The sequence below is a fragment of the Amborella trichopoda genome, chromosome 1 (genome assembly GCF_054954075.1).
Source record: "Amborella trichopoda isolate Santa Cruz 75 chromosome 1, AtrichopodaSantaCruz75HAP2 v2.0, whole genome shotgun sequence".
In the NCBI taxonomy this organism is placed as follows: domain Eukaryota; kingdom Viridiplantae; phylum Streptophyta; class Magnoliopsida; order Amborellales; family Amborellaceae; genus Amborella; species Amborella trichopoda.
This window is the reverse complement of record NC_142336.1, coordinates 57,288,230-57,308,962: the sequence shown is the minus strand read 5'-3', so window position 1 is coordinate 57,308,962 and position 20,733 is coordinate 57,288,230. Positions and strand designations below refer to the sequence as shown.

Here is a 20,733-nt window from a genome sequence, read left to right as displayed (position 1 = left end):
TATTTATTTTTGCATATTCATGATCTCTATGTTAGAGATTACATATCCTTAAAAATTAAGTCTTAAAATCCATCTCAAAAATAGATTTATTAAGAGGCCCACATTTCTACATATACAGGCTTGGCCGCATAAAAACCAGGTCCTTAAATTTATAGTGCCACTTGCTTTTTTAAGTTTCGGGGGGCTATTCTTTTAATTAATTAATTAATTATATATATATATATATATACAATCAATTTTATTGTAAAAAGACAATCAATTCCACTAAATTTCTCTCTATACTAACAACATATTCTATTTGTATTGTTTTATACAACTTATTTTAAAAGTCAAAATTCTTAAGTTAATACAAAAATAAAAAATATATTGAGTTAGAGATAATCATTTATTGTCATGAATTGCATTTTAAATTTCATTTTGATTATAAAATAAACTTAATAGACAACAAACACTCAACATAAGACAAATTATCAGTATTTAGTTAAATATAATAATGAACAACTAACATAATTTCTACTATTTTTTTAGAAACCTAAAAATTAGATTTTTAAAAAATTATAGTGATTTCTTTAAAATCTTTTTGTGATTGAGATCGACCGATTCTCTGATCCATATCACCGACCCAACGATTCAACATGAATTTTAGGTGGCGGATCTAGGTCTATCAATTCGTTTTTTAAACCTTGAATAGAACCATTTACTCTTTGGGGACCATTTCATATAAAATAAAGTGATTAGAATGTCTTTATTCACCGAGCTTAAAGTTTAAAAAAAATTTATTTGAAATCAGTGACTCATTTCAAGTCTTTGTTGGCAATAAAAAGTTAAAAAAAAAACAGGAAAAAAAAAAAAAACGATATTTGAACGGACGTGTTCGTTTTCAACATGATAAGCGCCAAAGATCTCGCCTGGCGTCCTTATCTATACGCTTTTACAGTTGACACCGAATAAGATAAAGAATATCCAAATTCGAAAAATGAATAATTCGAATAAGATAAGAATATCCAAATTCCAAAAATAGAATAATCAGAAAAGAACGGACCAGATCTCGACCTTTTGTTTCACGTATAAAATCGACGGCCAGAAGAGTTCATGTGGCGTTGAGTCAAAAGCACGCCAATGATAGGACTAGATTGGAAATGTCGTTTTCCTTTTTCTCATTTTTTTTATTCTTATTTTTTTTCAGTTTTTTATGGGGATAAATGTCCCTCTTTTCCTGAAAACGGGGAGGCCCGCATCTCTCTCTAAACAATGTGATATCTTTCTCCCTCTCTAAACCTCGCTTGTCAAAGTCTCTTCCTCTCTCATTTTCTTCTCTCCAGATTTTCTCTAACAGGTAGCAGCAGAGAGCAGTCGATATTTTTCATTCTACAAATCTCTCTCTTTCTCTCTTACTTATAACAATCTGCTTTGAATTTGAAATTACTGCACTCCATTTTTGCTCTCTTACTTATAACAATCTGCTTTGAATTTGAAATTACTGCACTCTATTTTTGCTGTTTTATTGGTGAAAGTTCATACATTTTATTGCTGACGATCTCTCTCTACCAGTCTCTCTTTACAATCTTCTGTCAATTTGCAAGTATCCGTCTCTGTCTTGGCTTTTGACTGTGTTTTATTGGTGACAGTTTCTGTGGCTTTCTGCGATTTCGCCAAGGTAATCTCTCTCTCTATTCCTTTCTATGATCTTGGAATTTGCGTCTCTCTATTATATATGTTTGATATGTTTTTCTTAGTCTTACGTTTTCTCCTCTTTCTCCTCTTTCTCCTCCTCCTCTCTCATCTCATCTCATCTCGACTCTCTTGTGCATCTTTCTTTTGTTTGACATTTCTCTAACTCCTAGTTTTAATCGGATTATCAAAAGAAGTAAGTTTTTATGAAATTTATATGTATCATCAATTGTTTCATGGATTACTGATGGGGAAATATTCGACTGTGATTTCTAATGTTTGTGGATTGTTTGATTATATAGTTTTTTATTTTTTTTGGGTAAATTGATTATAGAGTTCAGCAATAATCTGAATCAGTTCTGTCAAAAAAATTTAATTTTCATGAAATTTCAAATTTAATGGATTACTTATGAGAAATTGTTTGTGGACTTGTTTTGATAGTAGTGTTTTGCATTAATCTTTTAGCTACTTTGGATGGCTTTAATAAGAATATTGTTTCTAAAATCAGTGTAAAATGTAATTGATGATATTTTTTTTTTTGGGTAATTCAGTGGGGAAGACAGGCCCTACCCATTTTTCAAGTAGATTTTTTGAAGGTACTAGTGGGGTGGTGTTAGTGGTGGGAATGGAAACTACCATGGGGACCCCATAATGGATAGTTGTAATTGATGATATTCCAATAGCTGAATGCACATTTCTATTGTTCATGGATTATCCTTTTTTTGCCTTAAGTTTCTGCATTTTATAGTGATGTATGTCCGTAAATTCTTAAACTACATATCCATGCTCTTCTTTACTTGCCATTTGATAGTCATCAGCTCGGTCATGATTTCTATCATTATTTTCTCTGAAACCCAAACCATAAAAATAGAAAAAAACAAAGTGTCCAAATTATTTCGTTGGGAATAATTTTCTTCCTTTTCTTCGTATTCATTTGCAGTTGAAGTCTTCAACTATCTCCAATTACTAGAGTTTTAAAGAAGACATGGGATCAACAGAGGACATAGCACCAGTCCCTTCAAAATACCTTGTATTTGCTTACTACATAACTGGCCATGGCTTTGGTCACGCTACTCGTGTAATTGAGGTACTGATCTTGTTTCATAATCCCTTGATGATCACGTGATTTGGGACACTATGATTTTTGTATATTTGATTTGGTATCCCACTTATTTATTTGAAAGTTGGGAATTATTGTTATGGTGCGTGGTGAGCTTTTACTCGCCTTTTGTTGGATTCCCAAGTGTTTTATGTTTTGTGTTTTGTGCAGGTTGTGAGGCATCTAATTGCAGCTGGACATGTTGTTCATGTAGTTACTGGTGCCCCTGATTTTGTATTTACCACTGAGATACAATCACCAAATCTATTCATTCGCAAGGTTAGTTGAAAATGAAAATGTCACGTGCAGTTCAGGCAGGCTGAGGCTCCAAGTGCCCTCTAGGGCAGAAGGCACCTGCGCCTCGTCCTCTGTGTGTGTGTGTGTGGAGAGAGAGAGAAAGAGAGGAAAATGTCATATGCAGTTCAGGTAGGCTGAGGCTCCAAGTGCTCTGTAGGGCAGCAGGCGCCTGCCTCGCCTCGTCTTTTGTATGGGTGTGTGTAGAGAGAGAGGTTGTGCCACCAAGCTCTTAGGCTAAGGGTCAAAGCTCAAGGAACACATCGAGTCAAGTGCAATAGAAAGTGCATACTAATGGGTTGAAAATTTTTATAACTGAATTTCTAAGGGAGTTTTCAATTTTCCATATAGAAATCCTATCCAAACTCTGATCCTTATCATTTTTTTCATTTTTTATTGTCGCTTTTTAATATTTATTTCATGTGCTCTCGCCAACTTATCTTTGTGGTAGCTTTTACACTAATAAGGTTCACCTCACATGCTCAGAATCAACTGAAATCCATTTCTGGTGCAGAGAAGCTCTCTCTCTCCCCCCTCCCCTCCCCCCCTCTTGCTTCTTTTGGTGTGGAGAATATTTCTCTCCTGCCACGCCTCATGTGTTTAGAAAATTCCTACCTAAGAAGTCATAGATAGTGACATTGTTGTTCCTACTTTAAAACAAGTTGCTTTTCAATTAAACATTTTCAATCATAGTTGATGTGTGTTACATGGGTAGACTTTGTTTGGTGTCACGTGTCAACACTTAGATACATATTGGCACTCCCTAACACAAAGTAGACATGTCATCCATATGTGCCTGCAGCAGAATGTATATGTTTTGTGTACCGAACACGGATATTAGAAGTGTTGGTTTACAAGACACTCCATGTCATATGTGTTTTTAACTAACAAAAGAAAGGCAATGGTGGATAAAACAGTCTACCAACCCACTACAAGTAACCATGTGAATATTTTTTGCAAAATTATAATATTTATAGGTGTCTTGATATTTATTACCAAAACAAAAGAAAATGACATGGTCTCTGCTTTGAAGTTTTCTTGCAACAAAGCATTTTAATTCAATGTTTCAATTTTAATTTTCATATACTTTTTATAAAAGAATTTTATAAGAAATACATTTATGACACTTTTCAAGTCTGTAGTGGCTTTTTAGCTCAATGTACTAGACACCTTACACATGTACTGGACACTGAAACTTGTGTTAGTGCCATTTAGCACTGCACTACACAGATTTGAAGAGTAATCTTTGGGACCGCAGGTGTTACTTGATTGTGGAGCTGTGCAAGCAGATGCTCTGACAGTGGATCGTCTTGCCTCCTTAGAAAAGGTATTGAAGCCCCATAGTAGATCAAATATGTTTTGTCTTTTTCATTTATAGGTTGGTATTGTCTATTTCAGTTCTTAAGTCTTTATGGCCCATTAGCCTATAACCCAAAAACAGATGTTGCGTTTGTCCAATTTGTGGACTTTAGCATACTTTTCAGAACTCGTTGATTTGCTCACCATGATTTCAACATGGAAAAGTACCTACTTCTTGACCTACTGATGTCTTTAGATATTGAACTTGAAAGTGCTGTATTACACTTCCAAACTTACAATATCCATAATACCTTGGTGTCCTACTCTTAACACAATGTGTTTATATCTTGCCTATCGGTATGTTTATTTGGTGAAGTGGGTTTTCTGCCTTGGATTTGAAGATTCTTATTTCTTTCACCATGTTGTCATTTACTGATTGATCTCTTCTGGATTTTATTCCTTTTTTTTTTTTTTTTGAGATATGTCGGGTTAATCTCTTCTGGAATTATAAACAGTATTCTCAAACAGCTGTGGTACCTCGGGCTTCTATATTGGCTACTGAAGTAGAGTGGCTAAACTCCATAAAGGCTGATTTGGTGGTACGTCATTATGCCCCTTTATACTTCTAATCGGTTTATCTATATGTTGACTACAAGTTTGGTGTTGCTGTATTCTGTCTATTAGTTTTTGAAGTAACCACCATCTTATATTGCATGTTCTTTGTATGTATGTTTGGTTTGCAAGTTCAAGTTATAAATCCAAAGCTGTATTTATGATGCCTCAGTTTGGGGCTGCATTATTTACTGGACCTGCACATTATTCTTTTGCTTCTAATTGCAGCCTTAAATATGTTTTAAATGGAAAAACCCACGTTTTCCCAAAACAGGTTTCGGATGTTGTACCTGTTGCCTGTCGTGCAGCTGCAGATGCTGGAATCCGCTCTGTCTGTGTAACAAATTTCAGGTGAATGTTCTACACTAGTAAAGGGCTTCATATAAATGGAGATTTTATATACAGTTCTCCTTTCAGTGACCAGTTTGACTGGTTCATTGGTAGTTTACTTTTGGGTAAAGAAACATCTGGAGCGTTTGAATTGATCTATAAATGATTTAGGTTATTGCTTTTTCCTGGTAACTTCTTTGGGATTCTTTTGCTCGATCACCTGAAGGCTTTCTTATCGTCCAGTCATCATCATTTTGGTTTCTTTCAGCTAACACAGTTTTTTTACATATGTTATCCTTCCTTCTCGGAATTATGTGCCATATTTTGTTTTCTAGGTTTCTGGCTTGCAGTGTCATGGTTAGCCAATTTCTTTTTCTCCCTATGTGATAGTTTCCCTATTGATGATAACCAATTTGATACCCCCTGATGCTTGAATCCCCAAAATGTTTTTAGCTGTTTGTGTGTCTAATTCTATTCTTGATCCTTGTAGTTGGGATTTTATTTACGCCGAATATGTAATGGCAGCAGGATACCATCATCGTTCAATTGTTTGGCAGGTGATTCATCTTGTTTACTTGTGAATGGCATAATTTTGATCATATTGGTTTGCCAATCTAATTATCTTTTGTTGATCATTTGGAAAATCAAATACAAATGATTGAGCAACAGCATCCAGTAAAAGAAAAAGTTTGGTTAAGAAATTCTCTTTAAATTCAGCATTAGTCTTAGCCTTGCAGATCTATGCATCTCACTTGATTATGTTTTATGTGCCAAGTGACAACCTTTCCCTAAATATCTGTTCTTCACTAGTTCATTAGGAAAAAAATTACCCAGATGGATTATGTAGGTACTGCTTCTAGTGTGCATCAATAAATTTTGGCACGGGCCCTCACTGCTGGTTTGGTTGATGTTTTTAATGTAAAACGTGGATTTCATGGCTCCTGGATGGAGACATGTAATCCAAACAAAACCTTTTCTTTTAGATGTTTATAAATCACACAGGACAAGGCATACTCGAAGTGGAATATCAATAAATCTAATTGAACTCTCTAAGTTTCCCTTCACAAACAAAAGGAATTGCTGCCTAGTTTGGTTTTGGTCAACGCTTTGATGGATTTAGCCCGTTCAAGCAATGACTAAAGTTACAAATTTATGAAAGAGTTTTTTTTTTTTTTTGGTTGGAAGGGGGGGGGGGGGGGGGGGGGGGTGTTGCATCATGGACTGTCATTGTAGAGTAGTCAAAAGCAGAAATTGATATAGGAAATCATTTGTTTTGCATATGGGGTTGGTCATATTGTCATTTTTTTTTGTGTTTTCTGCCTTAGATCTTTTGAATCTTCTCTACCAGAGAACGTCACTTGTATTTCTTAACTTAAATGAAAAATGGATTTCTTTATGACCTGAGTACTGCAGTTTTAGAGTGAGTTGTAACCTATTCATCATTTCTTTAGCATTAACCATGTTCATCAACCTAATTACAGAATATTCGTTGGCTTTTCGTGCTTTCCTCCTTTTCATTTTGTTGACACATCCCCATTCTATTTTTTTTGTTATTTAATTGATAGAAGTGTAATTTTTTATTTCTGTGACATCTGACTGCAGATAGCAGAAGATTATTCTCATTGCGAATTCTTAATCCGCCTCCCAGGATATTGCCCAAGTATGTGTAACATTTATTTCATAATTTTTTTCTTTGTTAGAACATACTTTCTTGGCATGTAAAGCCTTTTGCCAGATCCTGTTGGGACCTTTATTCTGGTCTTTGTTTTGTTTCTTTTTATTTTTCCAAACTGCAGTGCCAGCATTCCGTGATGTAATTGATGTGCCACTTGTAGTGAGGAGATTACACAAGGATAGAGCTGAGGTGTGGACTGTCTGCCTCTAGAAGCTGACTAGGATTTAGATGCTTATTTGACATTGTGTTCTTGTGGTACAGGTCAGGAAGGAACTCGGGATTGGAAATGATGTTAAACTAGTTTTGTTTAATTTTGGTGGACAGGTCAGGACCTTCATCTAGCGTTTTATCGAACTTCTATTGTTGAATAGAGAGAGATGGTAACTGTGGCTTCGTACATAGGAACTGTGGAAAGTAGGGAAACACTCCATACATGCATCCCGTGATACTTACTTTCTTGTCCGAGAAAATAACCGATGTGTTGGCTGGAGTGGGATCCTTAAACTGCCACTGATCTGCAGGATCTCCACTATAAGATAATAAATAATCCAATAGCTGTTGTACTCTTTTCTACCCTGTCTGGTCACCATTTTTCTTTTTGTAGGAAATCTGATCATGTTATGACGTAGATCGAAACTGTTAAAGGGATCTTTGGCTCTCCCATTACACTTAAGTGCACCTTCATTACTTCCCAACCTCATCCCTGATTGAACCCCTGATCCTTGCTGGACCTTGGTTGCGAAAAGAGTTGTCATCAAAGTTGAAGTCTAGTTTCAATTACCCTCCCAAATCCTATATCTGATGCCCCTCTGAAATACTATAAACCAACCCCCTGATGCCCCTCTGAAATACTATAAACCAACCCCCCCCCCCCCCCCCCCAAATACTCCCAAGTGTTTCTTCATCCTAGTTGGATCTTTGTTGTGAAACGTGTTGTCTTCAAAGTAGAAGTCTGGTTTCAATTACGCTCCCAACAATGTTTCAAAAAGCGGACCACCCAGCGCCTAGGCAGTTCTGGGGGCTTGAGCGCATCGCCTAGGCCTAGGCGCCCAAAAAAAGCGGATATCCTGGGCGCCCGGGAACCTGCCTAGGCGCCTGCCCAAGGCCTGCGTCCCACCCAGGGGTGGAAATGCCCCTCGTTGAGGGTATTCTGGGGTCATTTTTTTAATACTAAAGGTGCAAAATTGTGGGTTTTGAAACCTAAAACCCATTAGAGCGAGAGAAAAACCCCCCAAAAAAAACTTTCTACTGGGCCACTCAGGTTCCACCTGGGCGCTTGCCTAGGTGCTGGTCGGCCTGGACCCCCCCGACTGCTAGGTGCCTCCTAGCGCTTTTTGAAACACTGGCTCCCAAATTCTATAGCTGATGCCCCTCTGAAATACTATCCCCACCCCATGTACTCCAAGTGTTTTCTTCAATAGTTATAGCTGTTTGACATGTGAGCGTACCATCAAGCCTTTGGCATTTTCCATGTGCAGCAAGCTGGCTGGACACTGAAGAAGGAATGGTTACCAGATGGTTGGTTATGTCTGGTAAGCATAGCTGTAGCGATCAGTACGTTGTTTTTTTTTCATTGATATTGCGGTAGCTTGGATGTTACCATAATAATGTCTTTCTGTTCTTTGATGAAGGTGTGTGCAGCATCTGACAAGCAAGAACTTCCACCTAACTTTATAAAGCTTCCAAAAGATGTCTACACCCCTGACTTAATAGCAGCATGTGACTGCATGCTTGGTATGTAAGCTTAGTTCAGGCATAAACCATGAGATTTGTGTTAAGGTTCAGGTCTACTTGTAAACTTACTTGGTCGGCTCGATACACTTATCTTTCAGGGAAAATTGGATATGGTACCGTCAGTGAAGCTCTTGCATACAAGGTGCCTTTTGTATTTGTACGTAGAGATTATTTCAATGAAGAACCTTTTTTGAGGAATATGCTAGAGGTATATAACCAAGTTCTCTAGATTATTTTTCTGCGTTCACTTTCTTGCATATGTATTGTACTTATGTTGCTGACTGTATTGGATTTTGTGTACGCACATGTTTAAACAGTATTATCAGGGTGGCGTCGAGATGATCAGACGAGACCTACTGACTGGACATTGGATACCTTACCTTGAGCGTGCACTAAGTCTTAAGCCATGCTATGAAGAAGGCATTAATGGTGGTGAGGTACGATTTCTATTCTTTGTAACTTCTGAGTTTGGAGGCTAATGCCCCTGCTTCTAGTGCAATACATTTTATCCATGAGCTCGGACATTGGTTAACTATTCCCTGGACGGGGGAGGGAAGGGGGGCCGGGGGTAGGTTCAGGTGGTAGGTTGTCTTTTATCAATAAATTGCATTTACTATTTACTTTAATGGAAAATATTTTGCCCTGAAGAGTAAGGTGTTTAAGAATTTCAGAATGCATAATTCTTAAATTTCAGTCCGACTTCAAAGTTTGTTTTTAGAAAAAAAGATCCTGAGATAGTGGAACTGAATTTCATGAATTCTTTCATTATGGTTTCAAAATATGAATTTTAGTTAAAGTCACAAATTTGAAGATCATTTGGAACTACTCACGAATTTTCAATTAGTTGAATTGTCTTTGAAATATTATTTTTATGGACATGTGGATTGTGTACAATTGTAAATGCTCTCTCCTCAAGGGTGTCGGACTCTTTGAACAGAAATGTGGAGTTATGATTCTCATAAAATATATGGAGTTATGCTTCTCATAAAATATATGTACACTGATAATTTGAAGGAATGGTTATCTTGTTGGTTGTCAGGTTGCTGCTCGCATACTGCAGGACACAGCTATTGGGAAAATACATACATCTGATAAGGTAATTCAGCAGGGCGATAATTGGCCAATGTTGTTTCCGTTGGCTGCAATGTCTTAAGCAAGTGATTTTGCCCCCATAAGTTGTCATAAGCACACTTGTTTGATTCATGGACCTTGAAACCCAACGTAATATTTGGCTTTTGTGATTAAACTTGCTATACCAAATCATGCCTTAGTTTTTTTCTTTTTTTTCTTTTTCATCTTGAACTTTTGATATCTGTCATCACCTCCCTTGTGTACACACAATCTATTCTACATTTGTTAAGCTTGTAGCTAGAACATCTCTCATTGAGAAATGGACCCTACAATGAGAGGGGGCTTATGTAGGTCACCTAGAGAGATTTTAGGGTGGGGCAGTTACAAATCATAGGTTATAGCATGAACCCACATTAGGTCTTCCTCTTCCCCATTTTAACCTATCTCTTCCTATATTCTCTCTTTTTTGAGAAGGAACTAAATATCTACTAATTGAATTTATCTATTCCTATATTCTCGCACTATTTGAATAGGGAGGTGATCTCCTAATTCAAATCAAAGGGAATCTACTCTACAGATATTAAGCCATAGTTAAGGGTAGGACATGTGAATATGAGAGAGGGCTTATGTAGGTTACTGAGAGAGAAAGATTTGGGGTTAGACAGTTGAAAATTTTTAAGATATGACATGAAAAGGCATGTTGGTTATATATATTTATAAATTCTCTTTCTTTTTAGATAGGAAAGTAATTATCTCCTAATTAAAAATCAAAGGGAAAGAAATTTTATGAGAGATTACCAAAAGAGATGCAAAAATCTGAGGGAATGTTTACCTAATCATATCTTTGAAATGTCTCCTATGGATATCTTCCATAATTTAAGAAAAATTCAAGTGATAAAAAAAATCTCAAGAGAGAATTGTAAAGGGATGCCCACTTTCAGCCAATAATCATTGTGCTCCATTTATGTTTATTTGAGGATTTATCTATTTAACATTTTAATAATTTACATTTTTCATTTGATGCTTAATGCTTAATGCACTTAACCACATGCAAGAAGTAGCAAGTTCATTTCTGAAACAGGCACCTTTAGGTGCTACTCCATTTTTTTGTCATATCAGTTGTACATTGTAGGCCAAGTAGTACAATTCTGTAACTCAACCCAAAAAATTGTGCAATTATGTAGACATCAGCGACATTATTCTTGACTATAGCGCTTGAAATATGTCTTACAAGTTTTGGCCACTAGTTTCCAAGTTCTTGCTGGTATTATGTTCCTAGAACACCATTCATGCTGACTTGTTTTTTTACTTGGGAGATGATGAAGTATCTTTTTATCTAAATTTATCCCATAAAAGGTATTTTGTTGTCTATTGGAATTCATTGTTACTTATTTTCTTTTTTGTTACCATTATTGGAGTAAATTATGGAGGAAATCATTGTCATTGTTGTAGAGGACATGTTTGTTTGAATCAAACCGTAATGGTGTCATGGGAGATTCCTTAGCACTTTGAGAGTCCTTTACTTACCTTGATTTGCCCCTAAATTCACCTAGTCTCATTTTGAGCCAGTAGTTCTAACTTGTTTCTTGGAGTCCTGTTTACTTTGTTTTCTACCCCTACTTTTCTGTTTTCATATGTCTGCAACTGGTGCAACTTGATCTATGCATTCCTTATTTGATTCAATGCAATGTCTTACTCAAAATAAATATGACCAATCATTTTGTTTTATGTCTCTAAAACATATTTCTAACTCCATGTATATGATATTAGTATATCTTCCAGTCTTATAACTTATACTGCATTTGCAAAAAACCTGCAGAATCCAGTCTGGCATGATGCATGAGAAGATGTTGTTAGTTTGAGATGCACATCCCACTCTGTGATAATGCAAAAAACCAACAATACATGGTTTCACATCATATTTGAAAAGGCATCAGGACTCCCTTTCTTCAGACTGTATTGGGTGTAAGAAAGGCAATTGAGCCCTGCCCATAAACATGGTGTGCCTAAGTAATTACATAACCCAAATTTAAGAATAACTTATTTTGTAGTGGTAGTATATGGGCCGAGAGAAAATGGACTCAGCCTTTATAAATACATACTTTTAAGGTACTTAATTTGAAACTGTTTACTTATTACCATGATATTGACTAAAGGGAAATTTATCCAAATACCCAAGAGAGATTAGGATTTTAACAATATAGCCATATCTTTTTATTTAAAATTTAAACACCCATCAAAAGACACATGATGAAAATGATAAATACTTCAATTCTTGTGGGTATTATGATAAATTTCCTTTAATTAAATATGTTTTGACTTTGTTCCATTCAAATATAGTTTAGTGGAGCAAGAAGATTGCGAGATGCCATTGTACTTGGCTATCAACTACAAAGAGCCCCAGGACGAGATATCACTATTCCAGAATGGTATACACTTGCGGAAAATGAACTTGGTCTCCGCCCTGCAGTACCTAGACCTGAAATTCAAGAGAAAGGCTCTCTTACAGAACCGTAAGTTTAAAAATCTCCTGTAGTATGCTTCCCAGCTTCTATGTTAATTTAGAATTCATATATACTTATCCAAATGGGCCCTCTCCCTTGTCTTGGTTAGATTCATTGAGGAATTTGAGATTCTTCATGGAGAGCTGCATGGTCTTTCCGATACAGTGGCTTTTTTGAAGAGCTTGGCTGGACTAGATTCGGCGGTCGATGCAAACAAAACTACGGAGAAACGCCAAATGAGGGAACGTGTTGCCGCTGCAGGACTCTTTAATTGGGAGGTCCTCTACAAATGCTTTACTAATTGCAATTTGCTTCTAGTACTTATTTTTGTTTTAATGTACTGCATACAAATGATTTATATACATTGTATGCAAGTGTGGTGCGTTTCTGCATGCACCGAAAGAATTCAAAATGGTGGCCTTGACACATCTGCCTTGATAATCGATAATTTAATTAACAAGAGTCCTCGCGATGCAGGAGGATATATTTGTTACCAGAGCTCCTGGGAGGTTGGATGTTATGGGGGGAATTGCAGACTATTCAGGAAGCCTTGTTCTACAGGTTGGATCTTGTTGATTCTTCTCATTTATGGTGGATCTATTTTATATGTTGGTTGCAATTATTATTCTTAAGGTGATATTTATTCTTCTGATCCTTACATGATTCAACATCATAATTCTACACAGGGTTATTGTCAGATATGTTTTTGGGTTGGAAAAGTTTATATAAGGTTGCAACCTTAAAATGTAGAACTACGGATGCACCTCAAAAATCTATTGTAAAAAGTAGTTTTAGTGTTGAAAAACCATCTAATTGAGCATCTCTAGTTCAAGATGTATGATTATGAAAGAAAAAAGGATTTTAAGTTTCAAAAATAGTGTATCTTACAACACATTATCTAGATCATACATTTTCAAAATTTTCATATGTTTATAGATCTACTTGATTTTAACCATTTTTAGAGTTTAAAATTTTATAATTAGATATCAAAATAGATTTTGAGATAATCCTAAGCATATTTTACATCAAAATTATATGTTATGATCAAATTTGAAGGTGCGCCTTAATTGCATTGTTTAAGGTTTCAACCTTATGGAAACCACACCCTTTTATATTTGATGCATAACCTATCAGATCGATGTGATGTCCTTTCTTCTCCTTTTGACTTTTTGAGATTGGCGTAATATTTGTCTCTAATAGATGCCAATTAGAGAAGCTTGCCATGTTGCTGTACAAAGGATTCACCCAAGCAAGCAGCGGCTCTGGAAACATGCTCAAGCTCGACGGAATTCAAGTGGCCAAGGCTCAAGCCCTATACTGCAAATTGTATGTTACCAACCCACTGTTATGTACAAATATGATCAGTTGTATACAAAATATATTGAATGCCTGCTTATGGAGTTCATCCAGGGATACAATGTTGTGTGCCAACCATGTGCCTTTCGTTTAGAAGACCATTATAATTGTTCTAATTCTTGTCATATATCGTATATATCACTTTGGCATTCATCTTCTTGATGTCATTTTGTTTGTATTTAATTAGCATGGAATGTGAACTCCACATGGAGTTACTTCATATTGTATATGTGTGACTTAATACTGTTGTTTCGTACAGGTTTCTTTTGGATCAGAACTGAGTAACCGTGCACCAACATTTGATATGGACCTAGCTGATTTCATGGATGGCAAGAACCCAATTACATATGAAAGGGCATTCAAATATTTTTCACAAGATCCTTCACAGAAGTTGGTTATGCTCCCCTTTTGTTTATTCTATTGTTATTTTTTCCTAATGCCTAGCCAAAAGAAAGGTATTTTTTATTGGAAGGCTCACTAGTTTCGCTTTGTACTCAGGTGGGCATCATATGTAGCAGGAACAATACTTGTTTTAATGTCCGAACTGGGTGTGCGTTTTACTGACAGCATCAGCATCCTGGTAAACTTTTCTTCTGAGATTCTGTTCAACTGTAATTTTCATTTGCCTTTGATGGTGTATCTACCACTCAATTTTGTAAGTAACACTAGTTGCATTCTTTAACTCTTGTTGTGCACCTCTCTCAGAAATTAAGAAAAGCTTTACCATTGTTTAGTTTTTCTAGGTTCACCATAATGTATTGGTTGTAACCCTTTAGAATCCTTGATCTCCTTTAGAAATGTTGATACGTTGCTGCATAAATTGTTCTTTTTATCTGGTCTATCTTCAGCCTGAACCTGTTGCCAGCATTCTTGTTTATTCATGGGCAAGATAAGCCATAGGATTGTCCAAAGTGGCGGGTAGTTTCTTTTTGAATATTTTGTTTATATTTTTGGTACCAATTTCAATTGATGTTTGATTAAATTTCTAGGTCTCATCAGCAGTTCCAGAGGGCAAAGGTGTATCTTCTTCTGCTTCAGTGGAAGTTGCCACAATGTCTGCAATAGCTGCTGCACATGGTATGCTACCTGTACTTTTTAATTTATGTAGGATTTATGTTTGACCTAAGGACTTCTTTTAAAGCTAACTAAGAAACTGCCAATGAATTGTTCCTTTTGAAATAAGCATCCTTCCGTTAGTGATTGTAGAATGTATCACCATGGGCAACTATGATGCTTGTCTTTGTAGAACAGTAATCCCAAATCAAGACTAAATGTAAATAAGCTTTTCTTTTGTAGTACTTTTTTTTTTAGATTTCCAATGAATGAATTATCCCAGACGTATGTGTCACATGTGCTCTTTCGTAGATGATCTCAATGGGCAGTGACTCACAAGAAGACCAAAAGACTACACCTCCCAAAAGCATTAACACAAAGCTGATTACTTTGGAGATGGTTGACAATGAGTAGACTGGACTGAATTGATTTGGAATTCAGATAGAAAGAAATGGTTTACATATTTATTAGAATTGCATCAAATTTCAAGTTTTACTGTGTTGTTGTATTGAATGCTTCAGCCTTCCATCACTTGTTTTATGAATGCTCAAAACTTATAGATTATCAAGTTTTTAGTTTTATTATAAATTGCAAATTTTTGAGTTATTATGAAGTTTTCAGAATCAGATGATTAAATGCTCTCTAAATTTCTTTAGCGAATTTATTGAGAATAATAATATGAGCTGATTTTTTCCCTTATATGCAGGGTTGAACATTTCCCCAAGGGATCTTGCGTTGCTCTGTCAGAAGGTAATCTTTTATTGATAACTTTGGTAGTGTGTTTTTATATTTCGATTTAAGGCTAATTTGGATGCTGGAGCTTATTGGATTTCACTTCGTCAGGTTGAGAATCATGTTGTGGGAGCTCCATGTGGTGTGATGGACCAAATGACATCTGCATGTGGAGAGGCCAACAAACTTCTAGCAATGGTTTGCCAGGTTATTATCCAAATGCATGTTTATTGTGTGACGCTGCTAATCTGGTTGAAGTCTTGTAATATTGACTTGCCTTCTTTCCTTTGTTGAATGGAGCAGCCTGCTGAAGTAAAAGAACTTGTGAATATCCCTACACATATTCGCTTTTGGGGGTTTGATTCAGGAATTCGCCATAGGTATTGCTTGGGGTGTTGGTGGAGACACATTTGCAATTTATTTCCTTTTCTTTTTTAATAGAGATACAAATGGAATGTTCTTTCTTCCTAAGATATACATATAACTTTCAGTGTCGGTGGAGCTGACTATGGGTCTGTGAGAATTGGAGCCTTCATGGGCCGCAAGATTATAAAGTCAACAGCATCAACACTATTCACTTGTTCACTGCCTAATGCCCCTGCCCAGAAGAATGCAGATGGAACAAACTGTGATGAATTCGAAGAACAGGGCATGGACTTACTTGAAACTGAAGCTTCATTAGATTACTTGTGCAATCTCTCTCCTCACAGGTAATAGTCTCTACACTGGCCCAGTCTTAACATTTCAACATTTTATTAGGAACATCTGAGGATCTGTAAATAGAATCCACATTTTGAGTTTGGGTTGTATGTTTTGCTGGAGCACAATGTCTATCATTTGGTAATTGCAAGTGAATACTATTGGCTTTTGAAATACAAAATACCCTCGAATTTCCAAAGAAGTACCATGTAGCTTCTCTTTCCAAATTTGTTGTAGTACCTTTGGGTTGCTTGTAAAAGATCAACTTATCCCAAGTTTTCTTGAGAGTATCACAGCGTAGGATATTAAAACATAATGCATGTAAACCATATCATCAGTCTATGGCTTGTAAAATTTTCCTATAAACAATCTTTTCTCTTTTCTGGTTTCACAAAAATTAAGTATTGTTATAACTGAGTTTTCTCCTTAAAGGCTGAATAGTTTCTTTTCTTTTTTGCAATGGAAGACCTCTCTTCTGTTCGGCTTATTCTAAATCGACATATCCAGGTTCTCCCAACCCAACAGGTTCCCTTTCTTTCGAAGTGGCATGGCCCAAAGTCAAATCAAAGGCTTTACAGGGGAGCTCTTCTTAGCCTAGGAACTTCTTCTAGTTAGTAGCAATGAATTATAGGATCCCAAAGCAATAACCACTAGGCTTGAAAGCCAAGAAGCAACGGCGCATTAGAGCATCCGTTTCTTCGCTGGCTCGAAAACAAGAGGCAACGGCTAGTGCGGCACTAATGCGCATCCGTTTTCTTGCTTGTCTTCACGCCTACGTGCGCGCTAGCCTTATGGGAAGATGAACACAATGCAATCTCCATTTTCCTAAATCAGGGAAGGTGGACCTTACCTTATGGCTAGGTTTACCAGTAAATAAATAAATTATGGTGTAATATATACAGTTCCTTTTGAATTCCACTTAGAACCTCCTATACTTATGTTTGTGGAAGGAAATTTTTGTTTGTTTCTTCTTAAAACAGAAGGACATTTCTTCATTATCTGAAATAACTTTCTGTACTCTGGGTGGTTTCAAGTATCAAGGAGCCAATGGAGATGAACACTGATTTGGAGTTTTTATTTACCCTATTCCTAAAAGAAAGATGAATTTTTCCCTCTTGTTTTAATTGGCTGAAGGACCATTCCTATTTATTTGACTTATAATTTGTTGATATAGATATGAAGCTGTATATATAAAGAAGCTTCCGGAGACGATGTCTGGTGAGACATTTTTGAAGGAATATATTGATCACAGCGACTCCGTAACAACCATTGATCCCAAGCGGACCTACGTAGTGAGAGCACCAACTAGACACCCAATATATGAAAATTTTCGCGTCAAGGTTAGTGATATGAGTTGTTGTAAACTAAATTCAATGTGCACAAAAACATTTATATGACATGGAAGGAGAGACCAGGAAGAGATGTGTGACCCAGGTTTCCATCAGAGGCCCCTTTTGTAACTATTTGATTTTATACATGCTGCTTGATGCTTAGGGTTTACCGCATAGTGGTCTTAATTTACATCCATTCTATAATTCAATTATTTAGATGGGAATATTTGGGGAGAATAGAGTATAAATTTTATGAATCTGGATCTTGGGCAATGTTGAATGTAGTCATACTTAACTCTTGTTGAAAATTCCTTCCCTTGATGTTTCATTTAACAATTTATTTGTAAAGAAATACATTCTGGAGAAGTAAAAATATTCGTCTTTTTTTTTTTTGCATGATTTTGTTAATATGTTCTATTGAATTCCAGGCATTTACAGTGCTGCTCACAGCTTCTAAAACAGATGATCAACTTTCAGCACTTGGGGAGCTTCTATATCAGGTATTTAGGAGGAGTATATATGCCATTTATGCATTCAAATGTATGAATGCTTCTCGATGTATTAGGACTAAAAGTTATAGTTGACTATGAAAAGCAGTAATTTTTGTCATTGTGAAGCTCATGGTTTTAAGTGCAAAGGTGCCATACTTTTAGCAGACTGCTACTTGTGTGAGTTAATGTGATCAACTAGTTAAGAACCGAGTTTGGTAACACTTTGTTTTTATCGAGAGAAACTTAATGACATAGAGGACAAGTTTGGGCAGGTTTTCGTATTTCGTGAGAAATTCATACTTATTTTCCCCCTAAATGTGAAGATGATTTGGTTCGGGAAGTATGAACTTATACTTGCCCAAAAAATAAAACCTTAAATAGACCATATATGACCACTTGCAAGGAAGGAAAGGAACTGGATATTTGGCCTAGTCTTATCTTTGTTGATATCTGGTGTATCCTTTTTTTTTATATATAGTTAAGTATGTTATCTTGTGTATCATATTTTTATTAGATAAATGAACCCTTTTTCTTTTTCTTGAGTCAATAAAGATGACTTTGTCAGAATGAATATTTACCTTAGGACTGATGAAAACGGGCCCCCCCTACTAATCCTTCCTTGCAATTGGGTTGTCTACATCCTCCCTAAACTAGATTCATTGTAGTTTGAGAAAATTTTGTAGCATTTCACAAATTTGACGTGATTCAATTGTAATTTGCCTCTGCACAGTGCCATTATAGCTATTCAGACTGTGGGCTTGGCTCAGATGGCACGGATCGTCTCGTAAAACTTGTTCAGGAAATGCAGCACCGTAAAAATGGCAGGGAGCATGGAACCTTATTTGGTGCAAAGATTACAGGAGGGGGGTCAGGTGGTTCAGTTTGTGTCATCGGACGCAACTGTATAAGGAGCAGTGAAGAAATTCTCGAGGTAATTTTGTTTTACCAAAAGGCCCTTAGTGTTATATGCCATTTAGAAAAAAAAAAAAAAACCATGAGGCCCTGGATCTTCCTTAAAATGAACAACATGCTGTGTTATTTCGAAAAGCACACCATAATCTAATGGAGATTATGGTGTACACTACTGTAAAGGAGCGTCTGTCATCTGCTCATGATGTGCGGTGGCGATTAGATATAGTTGGTACAAATGGACATCTACCCAGATACAATTGACCTCCACCATCTGTTTTTTGGAATGGTTGGTGGCTTCCATCCCCTCTTGAGTACATTTTAGTATGCCCTCCCCTCTCTTTTTGGGTCAGTATTCCGTGATCCTTATGATCATGGGAACACTGATCAAATTGATTAGAACTATGCTTTCCATCTTGCGAAATGGTTACAGTTGCTTGGTCATGTTTTCTGTTCTTACATTTTGTAAATAGTAAAAAACTATAATCATTCAAAAGGCAGTTGATGTGAGAGAAATGTTTATTTTCAGATTCAACAAAGGTACAAAGCGGCTACCGGATATTTGCCTTTTATTTTTGAGGGCTCATCACCAGGAGCTGGGAAGTTTGGCTACCTCAGATTGCGTCGCAGGATTAGTGCCTGATTTTAATAGTAACTATTTATTTATTATTCATTTTAGGAGTAGTTTTATCAGCATCCAATTACTTATCCAAGTAATCTGGAAAGGTGGCAGGGTGCCACAATGTGTCATCTTGCGTTTCATTCTTTCCGGGACCCCTTTCCCACTGAACTATTCAAGAAAATAATAATTATTATACAATATTTAACTTTTAGGAATGGACCCAAGGCATAGATGGTCAGAGTGGCAGGGTGTCATAACGTGTTGTCTTAAGTTTCATTACTTACAGGACCCTTATGCCGCTGAACCATCCAAGAAAATGATACAATATTTAACTTTTGGGAATGGACCCAAGGCATAGATGGTCGGGGTGGTGCTGCCATAACACGGCGTCTTGGGTTCCATTCATTTAATTTGATGGTTCAGACTTAGTAACCATTTTCAACCCCGTTTGTCTCTCCAATCTCTCTTAAAATGCGTCTCTAACTATTTTTCGCACCCTCTATTGAATCTAATGATCAGAGCCAACAAAAAAGAAAATTGAAAATCTTGGTCTGGCTAGATTTATTTTTAAAGTAGGTTTGCCCAAAGTTCTTCCAAACTTGTATTTCCGCAAACACAATACATTTTTGTGCAATCTGTGAAATCCAAAGCTGAAATTCAACAAATTATACTCAAGATATTGGAATTTCAGGATTTACTTATGGATATGGCTAATGAGATATTGCTTTTTCTTTGGCTGCTTTTGAGTTAAGATCAACACCTGAAAGTTATGATTCTCTCATTTGACAGAAGTCTCTCTCAAGAGTAATATCATGACTTTTATTAGTTGTGATACTTCTTTTCAAGGCACTAACTATTGATTGATATGTATACGCATAAACATGTTATCAGTCCACCATCACGATTTGACCGATGTGCACTAAATTATGTAAAAGCTTTGTAAAAAAGGCTTTCAACTATTGAATTTAGGTATCGCTAGAGTTAAAGATGTCATTTTCTCTCATTTCCTTCATTACTATTTGCATTATTGTGATATCTATGAAATTGTGGCTCATTTTTTATGCGTTTCAGTGCATTATTGTGATATCTATGAAATTGTGGCTCCTTTTTTATGCATTTCAGTTTTTATTTCATTTAGTTAAAATCTAAGTAGCATAGACATGTGTATGTGGTTTGTTGTACGTGTAGGTGTAGATACATCAAAGAGATGACTCTTATGTCTAACCGTTTAGAAACTTATATATTTTTTAT

The 20,733-nt window shown here is 36.2% G+C and overlaps 1 protein-coding gene across 4 annotated transcripts; it reads left to right on the top strand.

Annotated features, from left to right (window-relative positions):
• Window positions 1-1,096: 1,096 nt before the first annotated feature.
• LOC18440754 (L-arabinokinase) lies at window positions 1,097-19,697 on the top strand. 4 transcript variants are annotated; one of them, XM_088848090.1, is made up of 31 exons: window positions 1,097-1,253; window positions 1,629-1,657; window positions 2,612-2,758; window positions 2,942-3,049; window positions 4,323-4,391; window positions 4,879-4,962; window positions 5,250-5,326; window positions 5,796-5,862; window positions 6,908-6,965; window positions 7,102-7,169; window positions 7,242-7,304; window positions 8,459-8,512; window positions 8,612-8,714; window positions 8,813-8,922; window positions 9,032-9,151; window positions 9,754-9,810; window positions 12,126-12,298; window positions 12,399-12,567; window positions 12,767-12,850; window positions 13,490-13,615; window positions 13,905-14,035; window positions 14,144-14,225; window positions 14,635-14,722; window positions 15,405-15,448; window positions 15,542-15,637; window positions 15,734-15,810; window positions 15,922-16,140; window positions 17,304-17,469; window positions 17,889-17,960; window positions 18,682-18,882; window positions 19,390-19,697. In XM_088848090.1, the coding sequence occupies exons 3-31, from the start codon at window positions 2,657-2,659 to the stop codon at window positions 19,501-19,503; spliced, it is 2,982 nt and encodes a 993-aa protein (XP_088704216.1). In that variant the 5' UTR covers window positions 1,097-1,253; window positions 1,629-1,657; window positions 2,612-2,656; the 3' UTR covers window positions 19,504-19,697. The 4 variants fall into 4 exon arrangements, with proteins under 4 accessions (XP_088704216.1, XP_006850955.2, XP_088704222.1 ...); XM_006850892.4 differs by having other exon boundaries at window positions 1,195-1,336; XM_088848086.1 differs by having other exon boundaries at window positions 1,225-1,336; window positions 1,552-1,657.
• Window positions 19,698-20,733: the final 1,036 nt, after the last annotated feature.